General features: G+C 41.2%; 1 protein-coding gene across 4 annotated transcripts in view; it reads right to left on the reverse strand.

Annotated features, from left to right (window-relative positions):
• Nucleotides 1-25586, reverse strand: part of DIP2B (disco interacting protein 2 homolog B) — a 252104-nt gene that overhangs the window by 57832 nt on the left and 168686 nt on the right. The window contains exons 5-14 of one of the 4 annotated variants that reach the window (XM_060195370.1): nt 20088-20261; nt 15977-16129; nt 15019-15141; nt 13705-13902; nt 10719-10810; nt 7804-7914; nt 5640-5763; nt 4955-5064; nt 2433-2535; nt 865-929 (exon numbers count right to left, since the gene is read on the reverse strand). In XM_060195370.1, the coding sequence (XP_060051353.1) occupies nt 865-929; nt 2433-2535; nt 4955-5064; nt 5640-5763; nt 7804-7914; nt 10719-10810; nt 13705-13902; nt 15019-15141; nt 15977-16129; nt 20088-20261 (1253 nt within the window). Of the gene's footprint in view, nt 1-864; nt 930-2432; nt 2536-4954; nt 5065-5639; nt 5764-7803; nt 7915-10718; nt 10811-13704; nt 13903-15018; nt 15142-15976; nt 16130-20048; nt 20262-25586 lie in introns of all 4 variants that reach the window. The other 3 variants (XM_060195368.1, XM_060195369.1, XM_060195371.1) reach the window with 3 other exon arrangements.

Raw genomic sequence — 25586 nt, forward strand, 5'->3', positions numbered from 1 at the left:
CAACTCCTGGTAATAACCCTGGTGTCAATAAAAATACAATATGTAAATATACAGTTATTTATAGATTCTTTTATACTTTGAGTCAATGTAGCATATTTCCCCCCAGTTATTTGTATCTTCTATTTCAGTTTTTAGCCTACTGACTTACTTTTTCAAATACTTTAAGTGATCTAACTATGGTTTATAGGTAAGATCACAGGGATATCACTCCACACCACACTCACCACAATTCTGTGGCCCTGCTCCCATGATAACCCACCTCACAGACTCTTAAGAACAGTTTGACAGCAGATGTTTTTCAACATTTTAATCTTACATTCTCCCACACAATTCTGTAAAGGCTATAACCAACTACACAATGAGGAAAAAATAAGAAACAGAATCGGGAGTCGGGCTGTAGCGCAGCGGGTTAAGCGCAGGTGGCGCAAAGCACAAGGACCGGCATAAGGATCCCGGTTCGAACCCCGGCTCCCCACCTGCAGGGGAGTCGCTTCACAGGCGGTGAAGCAGGTCTGCAGGTGTCTATCTTTCTCTCCTCCTCTCTGTCTTCCCCTCCTCTCTCCATTTCTCTCTGTCCTATCCAACAATGACAACAACAATAATAACTACAATAATAAAACAACAAGGGCGACAAAAGGGAATAAATAAATAAAATAAATATTAAAAAAAAAAAAAAGAAAAAAGAAACAGAATCACATTCTCTCTTTGAAAAATCACCACTAGTATTTACAAAAGCAAACTCCTCTGGAAATAGTTACTGTTCTTTAAGAATTTCAGATTTCAAACAAGCACTACAAGATGGCCCTGTGACATAGTGTGCATTCTGATCTGAGCCATAAGCACCGTTTATTCTAAGCACCTTACCGAAAACATGCCGTGCCACAGGCCTGCGTCCTTCTTAAAGTCTAGAACGTTCACCACTGTTTCCCCTAGAAAAGAGACGCACACACACAAGGAAACTCTCTTTAGCGTCAAGAAGCAAAATCACGGTATTTGCCTTATTAAGCAACTGATCTGGTTCTTTCAAAGAGATCATTAGAATCTCTGAGTCTTCTAATTATGCCTAAAAACTTTTGAGTCTCCTCAAATTGGTTAGGGGAATAATCATAGCATGAAATGGTCAGCAAGCAGGCGATAAGTTGAAAACTTTGGCACTGTCTTCTGAGGCAGGATCTTTTCTTTCCTTTTTAATTATACAAGAAACTGAACATTTGAGAAACACGTGTGAAATCACACTTACTAGAGAAAAAACTTAGAGTGTGCATATGTGTGTGTGTGTCTGTGTGTATAAGCAGTCACACGCTGCTATTTGTCACCACTGAAATAATTTCTCCACATCTTTGATATTCAAGAACATTAAGTTCTTTTTTAAAATTTTGCTTATTAATGAGAAAGACAGGAGGAGAGAGAAAGAACCAGATATCATCCTGGTACATATGCTGCTGGGGATTGAACTCAGGACCTCATGCTTGAAGAGTTCAGTGCTTTATCCACTGAGCCATCTCCCAGACCACTCAAGAACATAAGTTCCAATGCACTAGGGTATACTTAAATGCTCACGAAATCAAAGTATTATAATTTCATCAATTTGTTGACACTTTGATTGCTTCCTTTGTATAAATATTTTTATCAGGTAAAAAATGCTACTCTATAAAATATGAATATAAACATGTCAGCTTCAGCCTATGAAAAAAAAGTAAAGTAAGCGCAGGGTAGATAGCATGATGGTTATGCAAAGAGACTCTCATGTCTGAGGCTCTAAAGGCTCAGGTTCAATCCCCCACACCACCATAAACCAGAGCTGAGCTCTGGTAAAAATAAATAAATAAATAAATAAATATTTTTAAAAAGCACTGGACTCTTTTAAGTATGAGGTCCCAAGTTCAGTACCAGAGTGAATGGCTGGCTCTTTTTCTCTCTCCTTCTATCTTTCTCATGAATAAATAAATAAATCTTTTTTAAAAGGTGATATTAAAAAAGAGAATTCTGTTCTAAGGCAAATAGTTAATATATAATATCTATCAAAACACCCAAAGTTCAACAAGGCAGAAAATGCTCATGTGCTTGGACCTCTGCTTCTCGGTAGGTAAATCTTTTGGACACAAAATCCAAATGTACAGCTGATGATAGGTCTATACACATGGGGAGATGGAGCTGGCTAGCATTTTACAGATGAGAAACACATGGTTGTAATTAGGACTCTAATTCTGTACTCGAGAAATCATGTTTTACATACTTGGTTTGCTCAGAGTTTTAGTTCCTTTAAATTAAAGCATATTTGTGAAAAAAAGAAGAAAGCACATACAAGCCAAGAATGTGTCATGAAATTTCACTCTCAATTTGGTCATTAAGTGGAACCCACTCACTGAGCACTCTGCTAGGTCTCATGCATCGGGGACTCACAATGAGGGCAGTCATGGGGGGAGTCTGACCTTCAGAGTAATTGCAGGCCTGGGACAGAGCTTGGCAGTGAGACAACATTGCAAGTCGGGACACTGTGACTCCCATTACACTCCCTTCTTTGCTTGTTTTATACTAGGAAAACACACACACAAAAAAATAAAAATATAAGAAACACAATAAAATGGTTATTTCAAGTGACAAATCAGGATCCCAAACCCAAACCCAAACCCAAACCCAGAGAAGCCGTGTTAATAGTTAAGTTTCACATGAGTTCTTAGGCTCTGCACTTGGGTCTCCAGCCCTGCACATGCAAGCAGAAAAATGGGGAATGACAAAGTTCATCCAAAGCATGTGTGAAAAGACTTAGGATTAAGCGTTTAATTAGTCCTTCTGTGAAGTGTCTGTTACAGGACCTCAAATAAATACGTGACTTGAGCTGAGCTGATAGAAGCACAGTCTCAAATGTATGTAAGGCATGTAAGATGCAGTCTCTATCAGAAATCTCACCATCTGGGAGGGGGAGACCCAGGCACAGCTAGGATGTGCCCACAGAGCACTCAGCTACGACAGCGCCTTTACCTCACTCTCCGCTCAAGCGGCTTCCACTGAGAGCAGTCTCTGTCAAATCAAGTATGGTGTACGCTTTCTCTCACTAAGTCTTTCTGCAATGTTTGGCACCTCTTTTTCTTAATACTATTAACTCTCTCTCTCTCTCTCTTTTTCTGCTTTCCCTTGGAGGTGGGGACCAGGGCTTGAACCAGGGTCTTTGATCACTGTAACATGTGCACTCAGCCGGGTACACCACCACCTGGGCTCAACACTCTATGAATTCTCTCTGCCACTTTTTTAAAAAATATTTATTTATTTATTCCCTTTTGTTGTTCTTCATTTTATTGTTGTAGTTATTACTGTTGTTGTTATGGATAGGACAGAGAGGAATGGAGAGAGATGGGGAAGACAGAGAGGAGGAGAGAAAGACAGACACCTGCAGACCTGCTTCATGGCTTGTGAAGCAACTCCCCTGCAGGTAGGGAGCCAGGGGCTCGAAGCAGGATCCTTACGCTGGTCCTTGTGCTTTGTGCCACGTGCGCTTAACCTGCTGCACTACCGCCCAACTCCCTCTCTGCCACTTTTTAAAAGTTAGCATGACCTGAAAGTTCTCCTCCCTCTTTTTCTTTCAGTTTATTCCACCAGGCACTGTGTCCTGGTGACTCCCCTTCTCTATCTTCAATACAGGCTTCTCTCCACATGGCCACATTCCTAGACTCGAGTGTTTCCTTGGACAACCAGAGTCCTATGACGCCAGATATACCCGAAACTATTCTTTGTCATTCTTCTGCCATGAAAATTCTGCTTGCTGCATTTTTGTCAAGTAAAGGATGCTGCCAACTTAATTCGCCAACTGCATCAAGGCACTGGCCTTCAATATAAGACCAACTTGTCATTTGTTTCTTCTTGCTCTTGACCTCTCATCAGAGTCAGTCACTAAGAACTGCCGAGTGTGACCTGGGAGGGGGAGCAGTGGATAAGAACTGCCTATGTGGGAGTCGGGCAGTAGCGCAGCAGGCTAAGCCCACATGGCACAAAGCGCAAGGACCAGCGTAAAGAACTGCCGATGCTACTTCCTTACTGACTCCTCAACTCCAAGCACTTGTCTCTACTGCCATGACCATGGCCTGGAGCTTACCTGCATAATCATAAAAGCTGGCCTTCCTGTTTCCCTTCTCACCCCCAAGCAAACCAGGTAAACCTTTTAACAGATTTTATTCTTATCACTGCTCTGCTGACAGAAAGAGAACAACAGTCAGTCCCCCTATGAGCCACAGGAGACTTTAATGTCACAGGTGAGAGATGCCAGAACAGCAGGAACCTAGGGATGAAGATGGACATGAGGCCAGAGAATAAAACAAAGACTCCACAGGAAGGCACCTCTGAGGAAGAACCAAGAAAGAAGGTAAGAGTAGTGGTCTCTGAGGAAGGAGAGCTGAGAGGAAATACCCTGGAAGCAGTTTTAAGGAGGTTGAAGGAGTGAATCACTGTCACTGAGAGATGAAATGGATTCAGAGTTGATTGCAAAATTTGGTGTTTTAACCGCCTATTTACTTGTCTCTCACTTACACACACTCAGATCTCCTACACCTTTGAAAAATAATCCTCACATTCAACATCATCACATCACTTTTCACAACTGCCCGCTCTCTTCTGTTGAGGGAAGTTCTCGGAAAGCTATAAGCTTGTCATCAGCACTGGGCCACATGCATGACATCGGGTAGGCTACCTTCCGAGCCCAACAGTTTCTCAATTAAACCATTGTATGCATCTCAACTTTTCCGACATGGCATGGGGTACTTTCTTTTTCTTGGTTGTATAGTTGTTAAAAATAACTACAATAGAAAATCCATTGAAGGCATTTTAAAAGGCAAAAGATGGAAATGTAATAAGAACAGGAGAATCCTCTAGCAGTTAAGTCTGAGAGTTAGTTTTAAATTGTATAAGATAACAGCCAAAGCCAAAGCAGAAGCCAGAATGCACGTCCCTTCTCAGGATTTACCTCGATGTATGCTGGTTCCGTACCAGCAGGTGAGATGTGAGGCTGCCAGTCTTTCGGTGGCTTTGAAAGGTATTTGGAATCTGTTACAACCCATTTGAGCCGGGGCCAACCTAAATCAAACCCAAAATAAAAATTGAATTGCCTAGGGCAAAGGGAAGAAGTTCACATTGAATTGGTTATTTTAAATACCAAGAGACCAAATCAATATCATTTTACAAACAGTAAAATCCCTGTACTTTTCCTGGCTTTCGGGGATAAATCGGCACTACTTTCTTTTGAAAGGATAACTGTTCCACATACTAGTGCAGGCTTTGACATTACTTCAATACCTGGCAGGTACATGTGGCACTGTAAGTCCACTATGGCTGGTGACCTATCCTGTTTCTACATGGAGCTTTAGGGACTGAGTAGAGTGTGAGATTTTTCTCAACCATCACCCGAGAGGTTAAGAGTATGGACCCAAACAGAAGTGAGTTCAAATCACTGCTCTGCATTTATTAGCTGTGACTTTGGACAGTTTACTTAACTTCTCCATGTCTCCGTCTCTTCACCTGTAAAACGGGGATAATAACAGTGTCTATAACACTGTGAGTCCAATAAGAACACATATGTATAGTAGTTAGCTATGGGTAAATAAAAACATATTTAACCTCTAACTGGTAATTCAGGCACAAATACTACTAACCTTTAAATTGTACAATTTCTCCATTCTGGGTTTTTGGCAGTCCTTTTAGACAAACTTCACTGGTAAGAGCTAAGGCAATCCCACAACTTCCTAGCAAGAAGCCAATCTGCTGCCCTCCAGCATCCTATGGAGAGAAGATAATGAGCATGACGGGGAGCCAAAGTGAGCAGACCAGGCCCACAATCTAACACTTAGCGATATTCTGGCACTTGCGTGAGAACATCCACGGAACCCCACCACTATCTGGCAATAGTGAAAATCTTGTGACAATATGCTCCTCCACTTAGGTACTACAATACAAATACATCCTAGTGATAAAATAGAGCCTTTTGTTAACCTAACAATGATCATGATGAACTGTCAACCAAATGAAACCACTTTATTTAAAAGTTAGCAATGCTCTTTTGGAGCGGGGTGGAGGGAGCTTCAGGCAAATGGAATAAATGTGAACACAGTTAAGTTGTTTTACTCTAGTTCCAGCCTCAAATCCAAAAGTAAAGCAAGAGGTGAGAACAAGACAGGCATTGTAAATGAATACTAAGTGTTCAAATTCACAGTGAAAGATCATACTCAAATCTATATGTTCCTTATTGCTTTATTTTTAAGGGAGATAGCTTTAAACCTTACAACAACAGCAGCAATAATAACAAAACAGAGTCTAGAGAACTGTCATTAAAACACTGCTGATATTATAATTTTTAAAGAATATTTATTTATGGGAGTCGGGCAGTAGCACAGCCGGTTAAGCGCATGTGGCATGAAGCGCAAGGACCTGTGTAAGGCTCCCCACCTGCAGGGGAGTTGCGTCACAGGTGGTGAAGCAGGTCTGCAGGTGTCTATCTTTCTCTCCCCCTCTGTCTTCCCCTCTTCTCTTCATTTCTCTATGTCCTATCCAACAACGACATCGATAACAACAACAATAATAACAACAATAAAAAAACATTAAAAATTTATTTATTCCCTTTTGCTGCCCTTGTTTTATTGTTGTAGTTATTATTGTTGTTGTTACTGGATAGGACAGAGAGAAATGGAGAGAGGAGGGGAAGACGGGGGGGGGGAGAAAGATAAGACATCTACAGACCTGCTTCACTGCCTGTGAAGTGACCCCTCTGCAGGTGGGAAGACGGGGGTTCAAACGAGGATCCTTATGCCGGTCCTTATGCTTTGCGCCACCTGTGCTTAACCTGCTGCGCTACCGCCCGACTCCCGATATTATCATTTAAAGTATCATTATGAAACCACAAAAACATAATGAATCTTTTTGTCTACCAGACAATTTAACAATAATCCTATGATTTCTGACCAATCAGAAAAAAATATGATATTCCATCAAATCAAGAGTTTTAGGGATGCTACCAATTTATCTTTTATTGTTTTCAGGGAAAAAAAAAAGTAAGTCTACAGTTTCTACCATCTTTGTCTTTACCATCATCTCAGTTATAAACTACATGAGGAATCAGGTCAGCCAGCTCACAGAGAAGTCATCTGGTCGAGCTTTGGAAATGTGCTATGCATGCTTCCTCACAGTGGAGCTGACAGGCTGTTCAAGTAAAATCCTGTATTCCAGAGCAGTGATGTGGCATCTTTGCACCAACTGACTCACGGAAACCCTAGATTGCAAGATACAGTCAAAGAAAACTTCTTGACTAAAACAGGCTTCATCAGCTGTGAACTGCAGTGTCTGTAGTTGCTGAAGCAGGAGTGGTACTGCTTATACATGTTGACAAGTCAAGTCTGCCCCGTGATTAAAAAAAAATACACTTCATTTCTTTACTGGGTAGAGAGATAACTTGACAGGGAAAGACAGGAGAGAGGGAGAGAGGGAGGGAGAGAGAAAGAGAGAGATTGACTCTGTAGCCCTGCAGAGGAGGACCAGGGGCTTGAATCTAAGTGTTTGGGCACTGTCACATGTGTGCCACCACCTAGCCCATGCCCTGTAATCTTGAAGTGATATAGTACTATAAAGCTTTTTATTAGTTGAAAATGTTACTTGAGTGACATTTACCAATAAATATATTTCTGTAATTCTCCTGTTTTTAGAATGTGCCAACAGAGTCAGAAAATGGTTAAAAGATTTCCAACGCTGTGATCAGCTCAACTGATCCATGAACTTGCTACCCACCATCCCATCAGGATACAATGCTCTTAAATGTAGCAATGTTACCTTTCTGCTAAGAGGTACCTCTATAGGCACTGGAATCACTTCTGCCAGAAGACATCCATAAAAAGCCACCATAAACATGACGGGATCATTGTTGGGGTAAACCAGGGCTACCTGAAATGCACAGTGACATTCAATGACGGGCGCAAGAACTGACTGTCTCGAGGTCACTCTCTGTAAGCTAAGCATTCACTTATTATACTTACCCTGAACAAATCTACTATTTGTACAACAAATCTAACTATTGAACAGCTTAGGGGAGAGAATAAAGCTATCAAGAAGGACATGCAGGTCGAAACAGCTCTGTCATCCACTGATGATAGCAGACACATTTTGGGAATGATAATGCATTTCATTATCATCACAATAGCAATTTTTCACATGATTCTACTGGTGATTTAGCCACAAACGGCTCACCTTAACTAATATGATAATTATTTGTGACACCTAAGGCAATTAAATAGATAATAATGAGTTTCTCTAGATAGACCAGCATACTAAATAAGTGCTTCATCTTTCAGAAAGAACTGCAAAACACTGATTGATTTGACTACCACCTTAGAACCAACCTGAAATTTCTTACTTTTCAACAAATTCATTGTTTTAATCATTACTTAACTAACAGTGCAAATATTCTGGCAAAAGCAACACTGGAGAAAACCATAATGAATACAGAGCTAATCTGCATGTCAAAGAGGCAGTAGTGCAGTGGATAAACACTGGATTCTCAAGCATGAGGTCCCAAGTTCAATTCCTAGGACATGAGCCACAGTGGTGCTCTGGTTCATTTTTTCTCTCTCAAAGAATATAAGTAAATCTTGGTTTAAAGCTATTAAGAACTCATTTACTAAACCTTTCCAGTATGTTCAAGTCTATGATCTTTCTATAATAATCACTGAGATAACTTATACTCACTTTGCCCACAAAATGCAAAAACACCAAACTCACTAGTATTACAGGCTTTCTTTCCTGGTTTAGGTATTTAAAACTTAATGCCTGACTTTTGCTGATCAGAGAACCCCTCAGCTATATTAATTAGTGGTGCTGGGAATCGAATCTGAGACACGTGAAAGTCTCTGCTGACCACCTGAAACTTAACCAGGTCATCAGATTTATTTTCTTTTACTTTTACATCCTTTTAACTCCGTCTCAAGATTAGTTTAATTCTGAACCTCCTAGAACCTCCCCCACGCAAAAAAAAAAAAAAAAAAAAAAAACTTATTCCATTTCTAAACTTCTAAACACACAAAACCATCTTTCTAAGGTTCGGTGAGAATGTGGAAAATCTCAAGTGTCACATTTATAAGTAGAAATCATTCACTAGGTGCCCTCCAACACAAAACAAACAAATAAACAACAAAAAAATCTTTTTAGCCCACCAATGTGTCCTGGAGCCCCGCTTCCCCAGAGCCCCACCCTACTAGGGAAAGAGAGAGGCAGACTGGGAGTATGGACCGACCAGTCAATGCCCATGTTCAGCAGGGAAGCAATTACAGAAGCCAGACCTTCCACCTTCTGCAACCCACAATGACCTTGGGTCCATGCTCCCAGAGGGATAGAGAGTGGGAAAGCTATCGGGGGAGGGGGTGGGATATGGAGATTGGGTGGCGGGAATTGTGTGGAGTTGTACCCCTCCTATCCTACGGTTTTGTTAATGTCTCCTTTCTTAAATAAATAAGTGTGTGTTAAATAAATAAGTCTCCTTTCTTAAATAAATAAGTGTGTGTTAAATAAATAAGTAGGTGTGGAGAGACAGAAAAAAAAAATCTCTCTTTTTTTTTTTTTAAAATTACCACCAGGATTATCGCTAGGTTTAGTGCAGGCATTATGAATCCACTGCTCCCAATGACCATTTTTTTTCTTTTTTTAATATATTTTATTGGATAGGATGGAGAAAAACTGAAAGAGGAGGGGAAGATAGAGAGGAAGAGAGAAAGACAGCCACCTATGGGGTAGTACACCCGTGTGAGCACACATCATGTACAGGGTCCTGGGTTCAGGCCCTCACTCCCCACCTACAACAGAGATGTTTCACAAGTGAAGCAGATCTGCAGCTCTCTATCTTTATCTCTCCTTCTCTATGTCCCCTGCCCCTCTCAATTTCTCTCTGTCCTAGTGAATAAAAGGGGAGAGAAAAAAAGAGGAAAACATGGCCGGCCACTGGGGGTGGTGAATTTGCAGTGCCCGTACTGAGCTCCATCGATAACCCTAAAGCCCAAATAAACAAACAAATAGAAACAGAAGCCTAGAAGCCTGCTCCACCACTAGTAAAGCAGCCCCTCTGCAGGCGGGGACTGGGGCTTGAACCCAAGTCCCCGCACCTGACAAAATGTGTGCTTAGCTGGGTGTGCCACTGCCCAGCCCTCACAAAACTATTTTCTAAAGGACTGTTCTAATAGATTCTGATATCATGAACCTTCTAAACATGACTTTATTGTGTGGTGTTTCGTTATAAATTTGGAATCAAAAGAAGTATCTGGTAGCAAGGCATAGTTATATTGAACAAGTTTCAACATAAAAAAACATTCAAAAATGAATGTCCCTTACATGATGATGTCTCCCTTCCTACTATACAGAATCATATGAAGTTGTTTTAAAAACTTTATGGAACATTAAAAAAAAAATGACATCAGAGTAAATTTTATAGCTATTTTCACTGTCTAAATATTGAAATACCTGAACTACTTTCTTCTTATAACTAGCACCTCAGAAATTTATACAGAGACATATACGTTTTCTCCTTTTTATGAATGTAAGAACTGTCACCTGGCTTAGGATAAGTTCCATGAGTTGAAAGTAAACCACTTCTATTTTCTAAGAATGAAAATTATAGAAACTGAACTTGTGCATTAAAATGCAGGATGTGCCTATTAGCAAACAATGAGGCCTCACCTCCCTCAAACCAAGTACTCACTCACCCTGTCTCCAGGCTTCAGCACAGGCTCGTTTTTGGTCCCCAGTTTATTAAGCAGTGTGTAGGCCAACTTTAAACTTCTGCTCCACAACTTCCCTGGAAAATGAAAAGCAAACAGTCACATAAAAGGCCCACACTAGCCAGTGACATTTAATAATAAGACAATGGCCGCTTCCAAACAATGCATGAGACAAGCACACTCCCCAGTGTTCAGAGCGCTTCTCCCCTACAAAAATGTTTCATGTTCACTCTCGTCTACAAAGCTGGTCCTGCCTCCAAACAAAATGAACACATCGCCGGCTGCTCATTCTAGTCTAGATAGTCCTGGTTTTCCTCACTCGGCAGTTTTGCACATATGCAATTTACGACCCCTGGATCTAACTCTGTTTTCATTCTTTTTTATTTTAGATACACAGAGCACTGAGAAATACATGGGACGCAGGGAAATACCATAGCACTCCTCCATCCGTAAGGAGGTCACTCCAAGTGCTCCCATGTGGTGCTCAGGTTCAAATCCAGGGTATCCATCACAGCAAAGTGCACTCTAACAGATAAAGCTATCTGCAGGGCCTCACTTATTTTTTGAAGTAATTTCAATGTCTTTAGAAATAATTTTATAGGGGTCGGGTGGTGGTGCAATTGGTTGAGCGCACATGTTACAGTGCTCAGGGTCCCAGGTTCAAGCCCCTGGTCCCCACCTATAGGGGGAAAGCTTTGCAAGTGGTGAAGCAGGGCTGCAGGTGTCTCTGTCTCTCTCTATCACTCCCTTCCCTCTCGATTTCTGGCTGTCTCTATCCAATAAATAAATAAAGATAATGCAAAAAAACTTTAAAAAAAGAAATAATTTTATGTGAACTGATTACATTTGAAAGGAAGAAATTATTTTTTAATTCACAAGACTAAAAAAAGTCAAAAGATTACTTCTAAGTGAACTCTAAACAATAATTTTTACATATAGAATTAGATACCTAAATTTAGCTTGAAAGCAAAAGTATGACTTAAATGGTTAAATATTTCATACCACCGTATTTCTGTGAAAACAATGGAAACTGACTATGTAAAAGTTGTGCATACTCTTATAGGTGTTGAGAGACATGTAAATACCTAAACAATTAACTGTTTTACTTTTCTCTCTTTCTTTCTTTTCTTCATAGATTGATTGATTTGAGAGAGAACCAGAGCATCACACTGACACATGAGCTACTGGGGATCGAACTCAGGACCTCATGCTGGTGAGCTCAATGCTTTATCCATTGTACCACTTCCTGAGCCATTTGACTTTTTCTTAAAGTATTACACAATTATTATTATTATTATTATTATTATGCTACCCGTGTTTTTGAGCCTGCACAATTCCTCCATTCCAAGTAAACTTTTTTCAGAGGGTGAGAAATACGAGGTCCTGAGTCTAACCCCCAGCATCTCAGATTCCAGAGCAATAATCTGATTTTTAAAAAATATTTATTATTTATTCCCTTTTGTTGCCCTTGTTGTTTTGTTGTTGTAGTTATTATTGTTGTCGTTGTTGTTGAATAGGACAGAGAGAAATGGAGAGAGATGGGGAAGAGAGGAGGAGAAAAAGACAGACACCTGCAGACCTGCTTCACCGCCTGTGAAGCGACCCCCCTACAGGTGGGGAGCCTGGGGGTTGAACCGGGATCCTTACGCCAGTCCTTGCGCTTTGCGCCATGTGCGCTTAACCCGCTGCGCTACCACCTGACTCCCATAATCTTATTCTTTAAAGAAATTTTTTAATCTTTTTATTTTATTTATTATTGAATAGAGACAGAGAAAACTTGAGGGGAAGAGGGAAACAGAGAAACACATGCAGCACTGCTTCCTCACTCATGAAACATCCAACATCCCCCTGCAGATGGGGACTAGGGCTTGAACCTGAGTCCTGATGTATTTTAACATGTGTGCTAACACCTGGCCCCAGATGTTCTGGTTCTCTCTCATAAGTGAATAATTTTTTTCAAAGAATTTGTTTATTTATTCATGAGAAAGATAGGAATCGAGAAGGAACCAGACATCACTCTGGTACATGTGCTGCCGGGGATTGAACTTGGGACCTCATGGTTAAGAATCCAGTGCTTTATCTATTGCGCCACCTCCCGGACCACTAAGTGAATAAATCTTAAAAAGAAGAAGGAGGAGGGTGATCTGGGAGGTGGTGCAGTGGATGAAGCACTGGACTCTTTAAACATGAGGTCCTGAGTTCAATCCCTGGCAGCATATGTACCACAGTGATATCCAGTTCTTTCTCTCCTATCTTTCTCATGAATAAATAAATCCTTTAAAAAAAAAAAAGGAGAAGGGGGGGGCCTGAGTGGTGGCTCACCCGGTAGAGAGCATAAGAGACAGTCTCAGTTCTAATTTTTAGATACACTAATTGAATTTTTTTTACCATACATCACTCATCCTAACCTAAATGAGTTCCTGAAATCCTCTTCTAATGTTTGAAACAACAGTGGCTCTACAAAGTCTGTCTCTTTTCTATCTCAAATATGAGTTGGCTTGCAAATGTCACTTGAGCAAATGAAAATATTGGTGGTGGCTGTACTTAGAACTTGGCATCCTAGAAAAATAATTTAAAAGTGGTCCAGGAGGTGGCGCAGTGGATAAAGCATTGGACTCTCAAGCATGAGGTCCTGAGTTCAGTCCCTGGCAGCACATGTACCAGAGTGATGTCTGGTTCTTTTTTTTTTTTTTCTCTCTCTCTCTCCTAACTTCATGAGTAAATAAAACAGGAAGAAAGAGAGAAAGAAAGAAAGCAAGAAAGAAAGAGAGAAAGAAAGAGAAAGAGAGAAAGAAAGAGAGAGAGAAAGAGAAAGAAAGAGATGGAGAAAATACAACTTATAACAAAAAATAATAATAACTTAAAAGATCTTTTGAAACTCAGTGACCAGCAACTGCTGAAGATGAAAACAGAAGCACCAGCCATGCTGATCTAAGCTGTAAAGGAAGAAGGTGGGACCCGGTAAACTCACCATATGTCAGCGTGTAAACCGGTTTCCCTGTCACATCCAGTGCAGTTAGACAAGGGCATTTGGCCTGAGTGGTGCCCCAGCGCTGCAGGGCAGACTCCAGAGCAGGAGGCCAGTTACAGATGACTCCGAGGGGCTCTCCCTTCACAGGGGTCATCTGTCGGCCCTCGGGTTTGGGCTGGTTGGGATCTGGCTGAGGTACTATCAAAACAAGCAAGAACAACAATGGGTTATGCAAATAAAACATGAAAACTCACACTCCTCTATAAAACACAGATGTAAATGACTTCCTCTTTCTTTAATCTGCCAGTATTAATTAATACATGCCTATTACATATATAAAATACAGGCCTAATCTTTTCACACATGGTCGCGTGCACACTAGTTTACGTCTTAAACATAAAGGACTGTATTTCCCTAAGTCTCTGAGCCTTTCTTCACCGTCTACCACACAACCTTGCAGAAACCAGACAAGCATGTGCTGAGAGGCTGATTTAATAAAATGACTGTGTAACATGAAGAAGACTGGACAAAATTTTGAGGTCATATTTGAAAACTGTATCTTAGGATAATGTTCAATTTAAGAAAACATTTAAAATTATATAACTTGGCGTATTGCACCAAAGTAAAAGACTCTGGGGTGGGTGGGTGGTGAGAATACAGATCCAAGAAGGATGACAGAGGACTTAGTGGGGGTTGTATTGTTATATGGAAAACTGGGAAATGTTATGCATGTACAAACTATTGTCTTTACTGTTGAATGTAAAACATTAATTACCCAATAAAGAAATTAAAAAATAATAAAATTATATAACTGAGAAAGTTCCTAATTTCAAAGACTAAATTTCAAAGGATGGTTCTGTTTTTTCTTTTTCTGTTTCTTCTTTCTCATGAAAATATGAAAGATCTCATTTTATCTGAGATCTAAAATATAAATGATAGCGGCATCACTCTGAATTTAAAAACCAAAAAGCAATACCTTTTCCCCCCCATTTTTGTTGCCCTTGTTGTTATTGCTGTTGTGGTTGTTGTTAGATAAGACAGAGAAATCAAGAGAGGAGGAAAAGACAGAGACGGGGGAGAGAACTGCAGGCCTGCTTAACTGCCTGTGAAGCGACCTCCCTGCAGGTGGCAACTCAAGGGATCAAACCAAGATCCTTATGCCGGCCCTTGTGGTTGGCGCTATGTGCGCTTAACCCACTGCACTCCCACCCGGCCCCCAAACAATGCCTTTTTATCCTTATATCCTAGGTGTCTGATGTGCAGCAGGTGCTTAAGGAATACTGAAGGAATACACATTTGTGGTATTATTACTACTACCTTCCACAATTTCTTCAGAGTCATCCACAAAAAATTCTTTTAAGGGAGGCCTCTTGGGTCGTTTCAGAGTGTTGAGAAGCTGCTGGATTTTTGTGGATACTCTACTATTGACTGGAACACCTAGGAAGGAGGAACCAGGCAAGTTAAAATCCATTGTTTCATTTTGTTTTTTCCCCAGCCTGGAAACACAGCACAAGAGAGTACAGGGATCACAATCATGAGATGCTGAGTTCAGTCTCTAGTGTCACATATGCCAGAATGATGCTCTGGTTCTCTTGCTCTTCCTTGTTAATTAAGAAAGGAACCCTCAACGACCCTGGGTCCATGCTCCCAGACGGCTAGAGAATGGGAAAGCTATCATGGGAGGGGGTGGGTTATGGAGATTGGGTGGTGGGAATTGTGTGGAGTTGTACCCCTCCTACCTTATGTTTTTGTTCATTAATCCTTTCTTAAATAAAAAATTTTTTAAAAAAAGAAATTAAAGTTTCTATCTAAAAAAAAAAAAAAAGAAAGGAACCCTTACATGGTACTAATATTAGCATATTGCTTAAAGATGTCATCTAACCTCTCTCTTCTCTTAAAATTGAGCCCCACGTTTTTGTCCAGAGTATCTCTGGAGCTAAGTTTGAGCTAGTGTCAGTACCGACGTGAAGGGGTCTGCTGAAAAGGGGGTGCTCATGGGTCTTCAATTGCACCTGCTAGCTCAGTCAAGCAGGTGGGATCATTTAGAAGCTCAATTTTTCCAGTGCAGGTAAAAGAGCTCACTTGGAGACTGCACTGCCCCCCGATGCATTCAAGGGAGCTTCAGTGCTGTGTTTTCACTCCGTTTCTCCATCAGAAAAAAGTCAGCACAGTGGTGGAAGTCTGGAGATGACCACAACTTAATAAATGATAATAACAATAATAACTTTCCCAGTTTAACTTGTCTACTTAGTTACCCCAAAGAACTCCCTACCATCAGCTGTATCCATAAGGCTGGACCTGTTGGAGCCTTTGTGCATGCCTTTAACTATCCCCGAGGGGGGCAGGTCAATATTTGCAGGGCGTATTGAGGATGAGGAGGAGGAAGAGGTAGTTGTGGTGACATCAGGGGGAGCAGAGAAATTCTCTAGAAGGGGAGAAAATAAAATTTAGAATTAAATCACATTAGTAGTAGAACTAAGAAGATTAACGTCATTTTGTTGTTGCTGTCTTTTAAAAAGGAAGGAAATAATATACATAGGACACTAATTCTTACAAAATTAATCTTTTAAATCAAATCTGACAAGAAAGATATAACAGAAGAACAAAAATGTTATGGCAGGGTCTATTAGCTTTCCAGAGTAGCTTTAGTAAGAGCGAACTGCATATGAAATGTTTCTCAAAAACATTCTTTTCTCTACAAAGTCTGGTAGAAATCTAGTGCTGTAAAAATAATCATAAGCCAAAAACTGCGAATGACTTCAAACTGAAAATCAAGTGCATGTGATCATATGACTACTAATTGTCAGTCTCTCGAGCATTTTATTGTCTCTTTTTTTGCCTCCAGGGTTACTGCTGGGGCTCGGTGCTTGCACCACAAATCCACTGCTCCTGGTGGCCATTGTTTCTATTTTGTTGCCATTGTTGTTATTGCTGTTATCGCTGTTGGACAGGACAGAGAGAAATCAAGAGAGGAGGGGAAGATAAAGAGGGAGAGAGAAACATAGACACCTGCAGACCTGTTTCACGTTTGTGAGGTGACCCCTTTGCAGGTGGGGAGCCAGAGCCTCAAACCAGGATCCTTATGCCAGTCCTTGTATTTCATGCCATGTGCGCTTAACCCGCTGCACTACCACCCAACCCCGACATTTCACTGTGCCTCTGCTGTTTCCACTCCAGTAAAGACAGTTTCTTAGTAGTGGGTCAGATCATTCAAGTTTCCCCATAGAGAAAAGCAATAATAAAGTCCACTTACAACTTTTATAACATATAATAACTTAGGTAACTTGAAATCCTCTTGACAGACAAGGCTCTTCCCTTTCTCTATGATTAAGTGGAGTTATTACTGCACTGTTATATGTAGGAACTCTTAGATAATACAGAGAAATTGAATGGCATCAGTTGGAAGAAAGCCACTCAACAGGGACATGTCATTTTAAAAATAAACTTAGAAGGAAACATCTGGAGAAATAAGAAAATTAGAAAGTAAAATATACACGTCACAGAATAATGAAAAACACTCAAAACTATATAGATTAAAAAAAAAATCTCTAAAAAAGTAAATGTTTACTTGACCCAGTATTTTTACTTTTAGAAATACATCTTGGGAGTTGGGCGGTTAAGTGCACGTGGTGCAAAGCATAAGGACTGGAGTAAGGATCCCAGTTCGAACACCTGGCTCCCCATCTGCAGGGAAGTCGCTTCACAGGCAGTGAAGCAGGTCTGTAGGTGTCTATCTCCTCCCACCCCCGTCTCGCTCTCCTCTCTCCATTTCTCTCTGTCCTATCCAACAACGAAGACATCAATAAAAACAACAACAGCTACAACAATAAAACAAGGGCAACAAAAGGGAATGAATAAATAAATAAATGAAATACAACTGAAGGAAATAATCAGGGTTGGGGAGAGAGCATGATGGTTATACATAAATCTTTCATGTCTGAGGCTCCAATGTCCCAGGTTCAACTCCCAACATCACCATAAGCCAGAGCTAAAGAGTAAGTGCTCTGATCGCTCTGTTTCTCTGTAGCTCATTAAAATGAAATTTTAAAAAATGAAAGAGTAAATAATCCAACAAATGCACAAAGTTGTGTGTTCAAAAATTTTTGTTTCAGCAGTTTCTATAATGGCAAAAAGCTGGACAATATTTAAATGCCCAATATAGCTAACTAAACCAGGATACAATTATAAAACAGCCTATTCTGAAACTATACAAAATAGTATAATCCTATATTGAAAACATAAGGGAAGTCTGTAATATACTTCTCCCCCCCCCCACACACACATTTTAACATGTTTTATTTATTTAAATATTTACTGGGTAAAGACAAAGAAAATGAGAGGGCATGGGGAAGACAGGGAGAAAGAAAGAAAGGCACCTTCAGCCTCACCATTTGCAGAGCTACTCTCCCCAGCAGCGGGGAACAAGGTGCACCACAGCCTGGCCGTGGAATATACTTTTTTTTTTTTTTTTGGTAATATACTTCTAAGGAAATACCAGTCAGGAGCATTATGCTTAGTATCATTTCACTTTCATTAAACAAAGACAAACCCTAACATAGTCATATGCAAATTAAGTCTAGAAGGATATACAGTGAAGTGGTAAAAACTAAAGTATCATCACGGGAAGTGTGATTATAGGATTTTTTTTCCTTTTATCTGTGTTTTTAAATTTTCTTTTTGAAAACAGGGTTGGCATCCACAATGGGCTCTCTCTCTCTCACTCTCTCCCTCTCTCCCTCTCCTTTTCACTGTCTCACATGAAACTCTCTCACACATACTGGAATAAATAATGCTTTAAAAAACAAAATGGAAACATTAAACAAAAAAATTTTTTTTTCTTTTTTTAATTGCCACTGGGGTTACTGCTGGGGCTCAGTGCCTGCACTACAAATACACTGCTCCCACTGGCTATTTTCTTCTTTTCTATTTTTATTAGATAGGATAGAGAGAATCTAAGAGGGCAGAGAGAGACAGAGAAGGAGAGAGAAAGAGAGACACCTGCAGATCTGTTTTGCCACTTGTGAAGTGTCCCCTCTGCAGGTGGGGAGCGGGGGCTTGAACCCAGGTCCTTGAGCATGGTGCTATGTGTGCTCAATCGGGTATGCCACCGCCTGGTGGGGTTTGTTTGTTTGTTTGTTTTAACCAGGGCTCTGCTAAGCTCTGGCTTATGGGCGTATGAGGGGCTGCTGGTGCCTCAGGCATGGAAGTCTACTGTATAACCATTAGCCTATTTTCCCACAGGGTATTATTTCTAATTAGTGAAACTGTCCTCTTCTAGACAAACAAGACCAAGCTGGACCCAGCCGTGGCGCTGTTACTTGCCAGAAGAGGCGGTGAGCATGACCCCCTGTGGCAGCTTCAGGACGTTCCGTGGATTACAGAAGAGCTAAGTGTGCAGGGCCAGCCACCAGCTGGTGGCACTTGACTTTTTAAGGTGGCCAACCATATCCTCAAGGTAGCTATTTAAAAACTATAGGCTTGAATTAAACTTCTCCAAGTTCTCATTTTTCAGAAATCAGCTAGTAGAATGAAGGTAGATAGATATACAGCTGGAGACAGGTCACTGGCGTGAAAACCAGACATCAAAATGCAGCTGAGTTTCAAGGGAAAGGCTCACAGACACAGTGCAGATACGTCATTTAGAGCAGTGTGGACCAACCAATGGAGCAAAAGCAGGGACCTGCACTGAGTCTTTACCTGCAGACGTCACAAACTCTTAAAACATGCACACGGACATAAAGCAGAGCCAAGCAAAAGCTACAGTGCCTACAGGAGCGGCAGCAGCAGGTAACAGCTCACAGCAGCAGCAGGTAACAGCTCACAAAGTACCGACATCTTCAGCCCACACAATCCAGTTATAGCAATAACACCGCAGCAAGGGCAATAAATCCAGTCTTTGTTAACAATAAAAGGGCCTCACGGACACTGTCTTAGTGCAAAATTTGCTTAGGTTTAGTGATTTGTTTCGAAAAGACTATAGGAAACAATCCTGGGAGAGTTTAAGTTACTACGTATTTTTAATGCCTCTTACTATCTGGAATAGTTTTCAACTGGGGTAAACCCATTCTAAGACTGGTATTGTATCTTGCAGCTTGAGTATTGCTTATGGAAATAGCTATGGCTTCAGGTGCGCAAGTCTATGCACCAGTAAAGCAGATGGTGCCTATCATTCCAAATGTATTGCTGGTGTTTCCTTCTTTGCCTCATTAACTGTTGGGTTCTTTTTGATTCCTCCCCTTTTTTTAGGGCACTCTGCAGAATCGAATACAAATCTGAACAATTTTCTGGATACTGGGCGCCAAATGAAACACAATTTGGGCTTCTTTGGTAGATCCAGCTCCTACCTATTCGAGCATTGGCAAATACATCAGCTAGAGACCCACTGGTTCCTTTGACCTCTCCATGGGACAGCGTAGAAGATGCAGATGAAGAAGTGGACGATCCCTGAATTGAGCGGTTGATCCAGGACTCAGCATTCTGTAAGCTCTGTTGCAAGGCAGCAGAGAGCGCGGCTTGGCGTCTCAGAGAACCCTCATCCTCAGAGGCCGATGACGTGTCTGTGTGGAATTAGAAAAAAAGAAGTTCTCGAGCCCGCCTCCAACAGAGAGAGACCTTTCCATTCGCTCACTGATCACATATTCAATTCTGACACCAGCAAAACATCCGCATTCTTGGGGCGGCTTAATATGCAACGTCTGCCAAGAACCTGGAGGAAAAGGCCATAGCCCTGCAGAAATGAAACAGTCTAAACAGAAAGGCAATTTAAAGAGTGTTTTTTTTTTTTTTGAGATTATTTTTTATTTAGTATTTGTTTACTTATTTTGATAGGACGGAGAGAAATTGAGAGGGATGGGGAGATAGATATGGAGAGAGAAAGAGACACCTGCAGCACTGCTTCACAGCTAGTGAAACGTCTCTCCTGCAGGTACAGACAAGGGGCTTGAACTCATGTCCTTGCATATTGTAACATGTGTGCTCAACCAGGTGCACCACTGCGCAGACTCCTTACAGTTACTATTAATTTTTAAAGAAACCCTCCAAGAACCTTTAAAGCTCATTCACTGTTTTCTCTACTCTAACCTTAATCAGCAGCTAACTTACCTACTCATGCTCAGTAACACTGAAATGCTTATTTATCTTCCTCAATTTTTTAATTAGGGGGCTTTGTGTTAGGCTGCTACAACAATTTTGACAAGTACTAATTAATTAGTGTCTACTTAAAAGGCAATGATCTTGATAGCAAGATATAAAAATTTATATTCACTACTAACACCTCAAGTGCCAGTGAGCTAGAGGTGGGGGAACTGATGTGGAGTAAGCCAACAACTGGGGCCTGGAAGCATCCACGGCTGAATGCCGAAGTAAGCTGTTTGAGGGCTCAGGTCTCTACTTCCTTAATTCTCAGCTGGAAAAAAAAATCTGTGAGAAATTCACTCATGTCTCTATTTAGCCTGGCTCCAACTTCAGGAAAATAATGCCTAAATTAGAAAAGCATGTTGGGAAAAAAAAATGTTTAAGTGTAGGCTAGATGAGGCAAGCAGAAATCAAGAATTTATTCTAAGGCTTACAAGACATACAAATTAAAGGGACATTTGGTCTGATGTGGGACCTTCTAAAGGATTTTGTGTGGGTTGTGACCATGATTATCTGAACTACAAAAGACTAATTAATCAAGAAGTCAAAAACTAGTAAAGTCATGGGCTACTTGGAATAGACCTAAAATAGTCCTACTAGCTTTTTCCAAAATGGAGACCCCTAATCTCATCTGCTATATTCTTGCTTTTAGGTTCCTGATTATTTAACGATTTGTTCTGCTTTATATCTTAATGCTTTTTCAGCCACCAAGTTTCAGATGTTACCACGACGCCAACCTGACTTTCCTGGCAGATGACCTCACCAATGTGTCCTGGAACCCTACCTCCCCATAGACCTGCCCTACTAGGGAAAGAGAGAGAGAGGCAGACTGAGAGTATGGATCCACCTGCCAATGCCCATGTTCAGCGGAGAAGCAATTACAGAAGCCAGACCTTCAATCTTCTGCACCCATAATGATCCTGGGTCCACACTCCCAGAGGGATAAAGAATAGGAAAGCTTTCAAGGGAGTGGATGGGATACAGAGTTCTGGTGGTGGGAATTGTACCCCTCTTATCTTATGGTCTTGTCAATATTTCCATTTTAAAATAAAATATTTTGTTTAATTATTAATTAATGAGAGAGACAAGAGGAGAGAGAAAGAACCAGATATCACTCTGGTACATGTGCTGCCAGGGATTGAACTCGGGACCTCATGCTTGAGAGTCTAGCACCTTATCCAATGTGCCACCTCCTGAACCACTCAATATTTTCATTTTATAAATAAAAATTTTTTTACAAAAAGCAGAGGAAATAAAACTTGCCTTGTTCCCCACCAAGAAAGAAAGAGAGAGAGAGAGAAGGAAGGAACGAAGGAACGAAGGAACGAAGGAAGGAAGGAAGGGGTCAAGTGTGGCAGGTCTTGCAAGAGAAAAGTTAAAACAATGCCTGAAGTCAGCCATGCTTTCTACTCTGGACTGTCTCCAATGTACTGTCTCTTACTGAAGAGTCTTATGGCTCAGAACTTACTGGTATTTTGGTATTTGTTTTTGTTTTTTGTAATGTACAAATAAAATGACAGTATGTGCCAGGAACTACTTCAGGCCCTAAGGATTCTGAGATGCATGAGCCCTTAGGAGGTAGCAAGGTGGCCTGGAAAGGCACCATCTAATACAGAAAGCTCACAGTCCCACAGCTATTCCACACCAATACAATGTTAGGGGCCAAGAGAGAGCTCACCTCATAGAGCACATTTTTTAATTTATTCATTAATGAGAGAGAATTATTTATTCAATAATGAAGAGAGCCACAGTTTCACTCTGGAGCAGGTATTGAACCCCTTAGGACTTTGTCAGAAAGTCCAGTGCTTTATCCACTGTGCTATCACCTGGGTCACCGAGCACACACTTTACCATGAGGACCTGGGTTCAAGCCCCTGGCACTACATGAGAGTACCATGCAAGCAAGCACTGCAGGAAGGTGTATGAACAGCAGAACCATGCTGTGGTGCCTCTCCTCTCTCTCTCCCTCTCTCTCTCTGCCTCAAATTAAAAGGTGGGGAAGGGGGATAGGGAAAGAAGTCTGTCAGGATCTGTGGGAAGGTTTCACTAAAGGGATATCAATCTCAGACAGGGATTATCACTACTTCTATGTAAATGGAAGTAGGACTTTGAGGCAGCAAGGTATAAAAGATGAGGTAGGAGCAGCCAGGGAAATGGCACAATGGCTAAAGCACTGGATGGACCCTGAAGCACAGGGCCCTGAGTCCAGATCTGAAATTGCATATGTCAGAGCAGTGGTTCTCTCTCTTTCTCTCTGTCTCATTAATAGCTATTTTCTTAAAATATGTCATAGGATAGGTACATAGTGACCTAATCCCAAAGGGATAAAGCAGTGAAGTTGTGTAGAAAGAAGAGTTCTATAATGCAAAAGAAAGGTGAGTAGAGAAAAACGGAAAGAAAGAGAGAAAGAGAGAAAGAAAGAGAGAGAGAAAGAAAGGCAACAGTATGAGTAAGATACCATTATCTTTATTCATCTATTGGATAGAGAGCCAGAAACCCAGAGGGAAGGAGATGATAGAGAGGGCGAGAGAAAGAGAGACAGCTGCAGCCCTGCTTCATCACTCACAAAGCTTTCCCCGTGCAAGTGGAGACAGGGGGGCTCGAACCCAGGTCCTTGTACATTGTAACATGTGCGCTCAACCAGGTGTGCCACTACCCAGCCCCTTCAAATTTTATTTAAGTAAAACATTTATATATATATATATATATATATATATATATATATATATATATATATATATATATTTAAAACATTTATTTATTTACTTATTCCCTTTTGTTGGCCTTGTTGTTTTTTATTGTTGTAGTTATTTTTGATGTCGTTGTTGGATAGGACAGAGAGAAATGGAGAGAGGAGGGGAAGACAGAGAGGGGGAGAGAAAGACAGACACCTGCAGACCAGCTTCACTGCTTGTGAAGCGACTCCCCTGCAGGCGGGGAGCTGGGGGCTTGAACCAGGATCCTTACACCGGTCCCTGCGCTTTGCACCACCTGCGCTTAACCCACTGTAACCCGCTGTGCTACCGCCCAACTCCCTTAAGTGAAAGATTCTGTATGACTTCAGAAGGTATTAGAGCATTTTGCCTGTACCTCATGAGGCACAGATTTCTGTCTTGGCAAACATGCAGAAGAGAAGGGGGTGGTGGTGGCCTGGGAAAGGCAAATCTAACCCTCGGGACAAGAACCCTCAGGGCCCAAAAGCTGGTGTAGTGGGTAACGCGCTGGAGTAGTGGGTAACGCGCTGGTGTAGTGGGTAACGCGCTGGGCTCTCAGGTTCTCAGGCATGAGATCCTGCGCTGGGTTCTTGGCACTGCATGTGCTGGAGTGACGCTCGGCTTCTCTTTCTCAACTAATAAGCTTTTATTTTATTTTGTTTTTGTTAAGAGTTAGTATTTCAGGATAACACACTTCAGGACCCATACACTTCACTGGATCTGCAGGCTTCTTTATTGCATCGTTTATTTTAATTTGTGTAAGTCTAACATCAGAATAACCCAATTTTCAAAAGATAGCAGAACTATTATCTCCATGATTTGGTTACAGAAAACTGGCTTCATTGTGTTTCTATATTGGATCAATTCTGTAATTAGGTGTATTGTCTCAATTCAATTACCTTATTTGCCAGCCGTTCATCTCAGTGTTGAGTGACTGCGAGCGTGGGGCAGCCTGGTGTAGCACAAGGCCCAGCTTCAGGGTTGGTCTTCCACTGAAACTTTGGGACCCACTACCCGCTAGCTATGTGACCCTGACAGGAAGTTACAGTCTAACTAGATTTGGAGGCAGGCACCCAAGAAAGTGAGAGCTAAGCCTGGGTCAGAACAGCAAGTAAGGATTACTTGGGGCCAGGCAGTGGTGCACCTGGCTAAGTGCAGACATTACAGTGCACGAGGACCTGGGTTCAAACCCTTGGTTCCCCACCTCTAGGGGGAAAGCTTCACAAGTAGCGAAGCAGGCCTGAAGGTGTGTGTCTGTCTCTCTTGCTCTCTATCTCCCCCACCCCTCTCAATTTCTTTTTCTATCCAATAACAAATAAATAAAATATAATAAAAATAGATAAATTTTTAAAAGGATTAGCTATGAGGGATATGTAGAGTATGAACATTATTCGAACTCAGCTATTTTTCTGGACCACAGTATGAGGTTTCCAGAAGAAAATTTCTAGAGACCTAAGGAGGGGGTCTACGAGTAAAAGCATGTAGAGAGGGGAAACTAAAAGATTAGTTCTGGAAGCAGGTCAACTGTGGATCAACCTTGGGTTACAAATTCTAGACAGTTTGATCTAGAATTAAACCAAACCAGGGAAGCAATTCAATTATCACCAGGCAGGGGTTAGAGGGGTTCTTAGTACCACGTAAGAGGTTTTTAGCATCCCACAATAATATGACCATGACCACGCAGAGTTGAGTGGGCACTGGAGCCTAACTGGCTGAAGGTCCATTAACAGCCCAGCTGGGAGGAGAATGAGTTCAGGGCACTCCACCTACAAGAGCACTCCAAACACTGGTTTTTTCTGAGGCAATTTTCTCCTATCTATGAAAAGTACTACAAACCAGTATTACAAAAAATGCAGGGGGTGGGGGTTGGGGAGACAGCATAAAGGTTATGCAGAAGACTTTCATGCCTGAGACTCAGAGGTCCCAGGTTCAAGCCCAAGCAACCCTGTAAGCCGGAGCTAAGCAGTGCTTTGATTTCTCTCTGTATCTTTATACAAATAAGCAAACATTCAAAGTAAATAATTAACGTCGGGG

The sequence above is a fragment of the Erinaceus europaeus genome, chromosome 7, assembly GCF_950295315.1.
Source record: "Erinaceus europaeus chromosome 7, mEriEur2.1, whole genome shotgun sequence".
NCBI lineage: Eukaryota > Metazoa > Chordata > Mammalia > Eulipotyphla > Erinaceidae > Erinaceus > Erinaceus europaeus.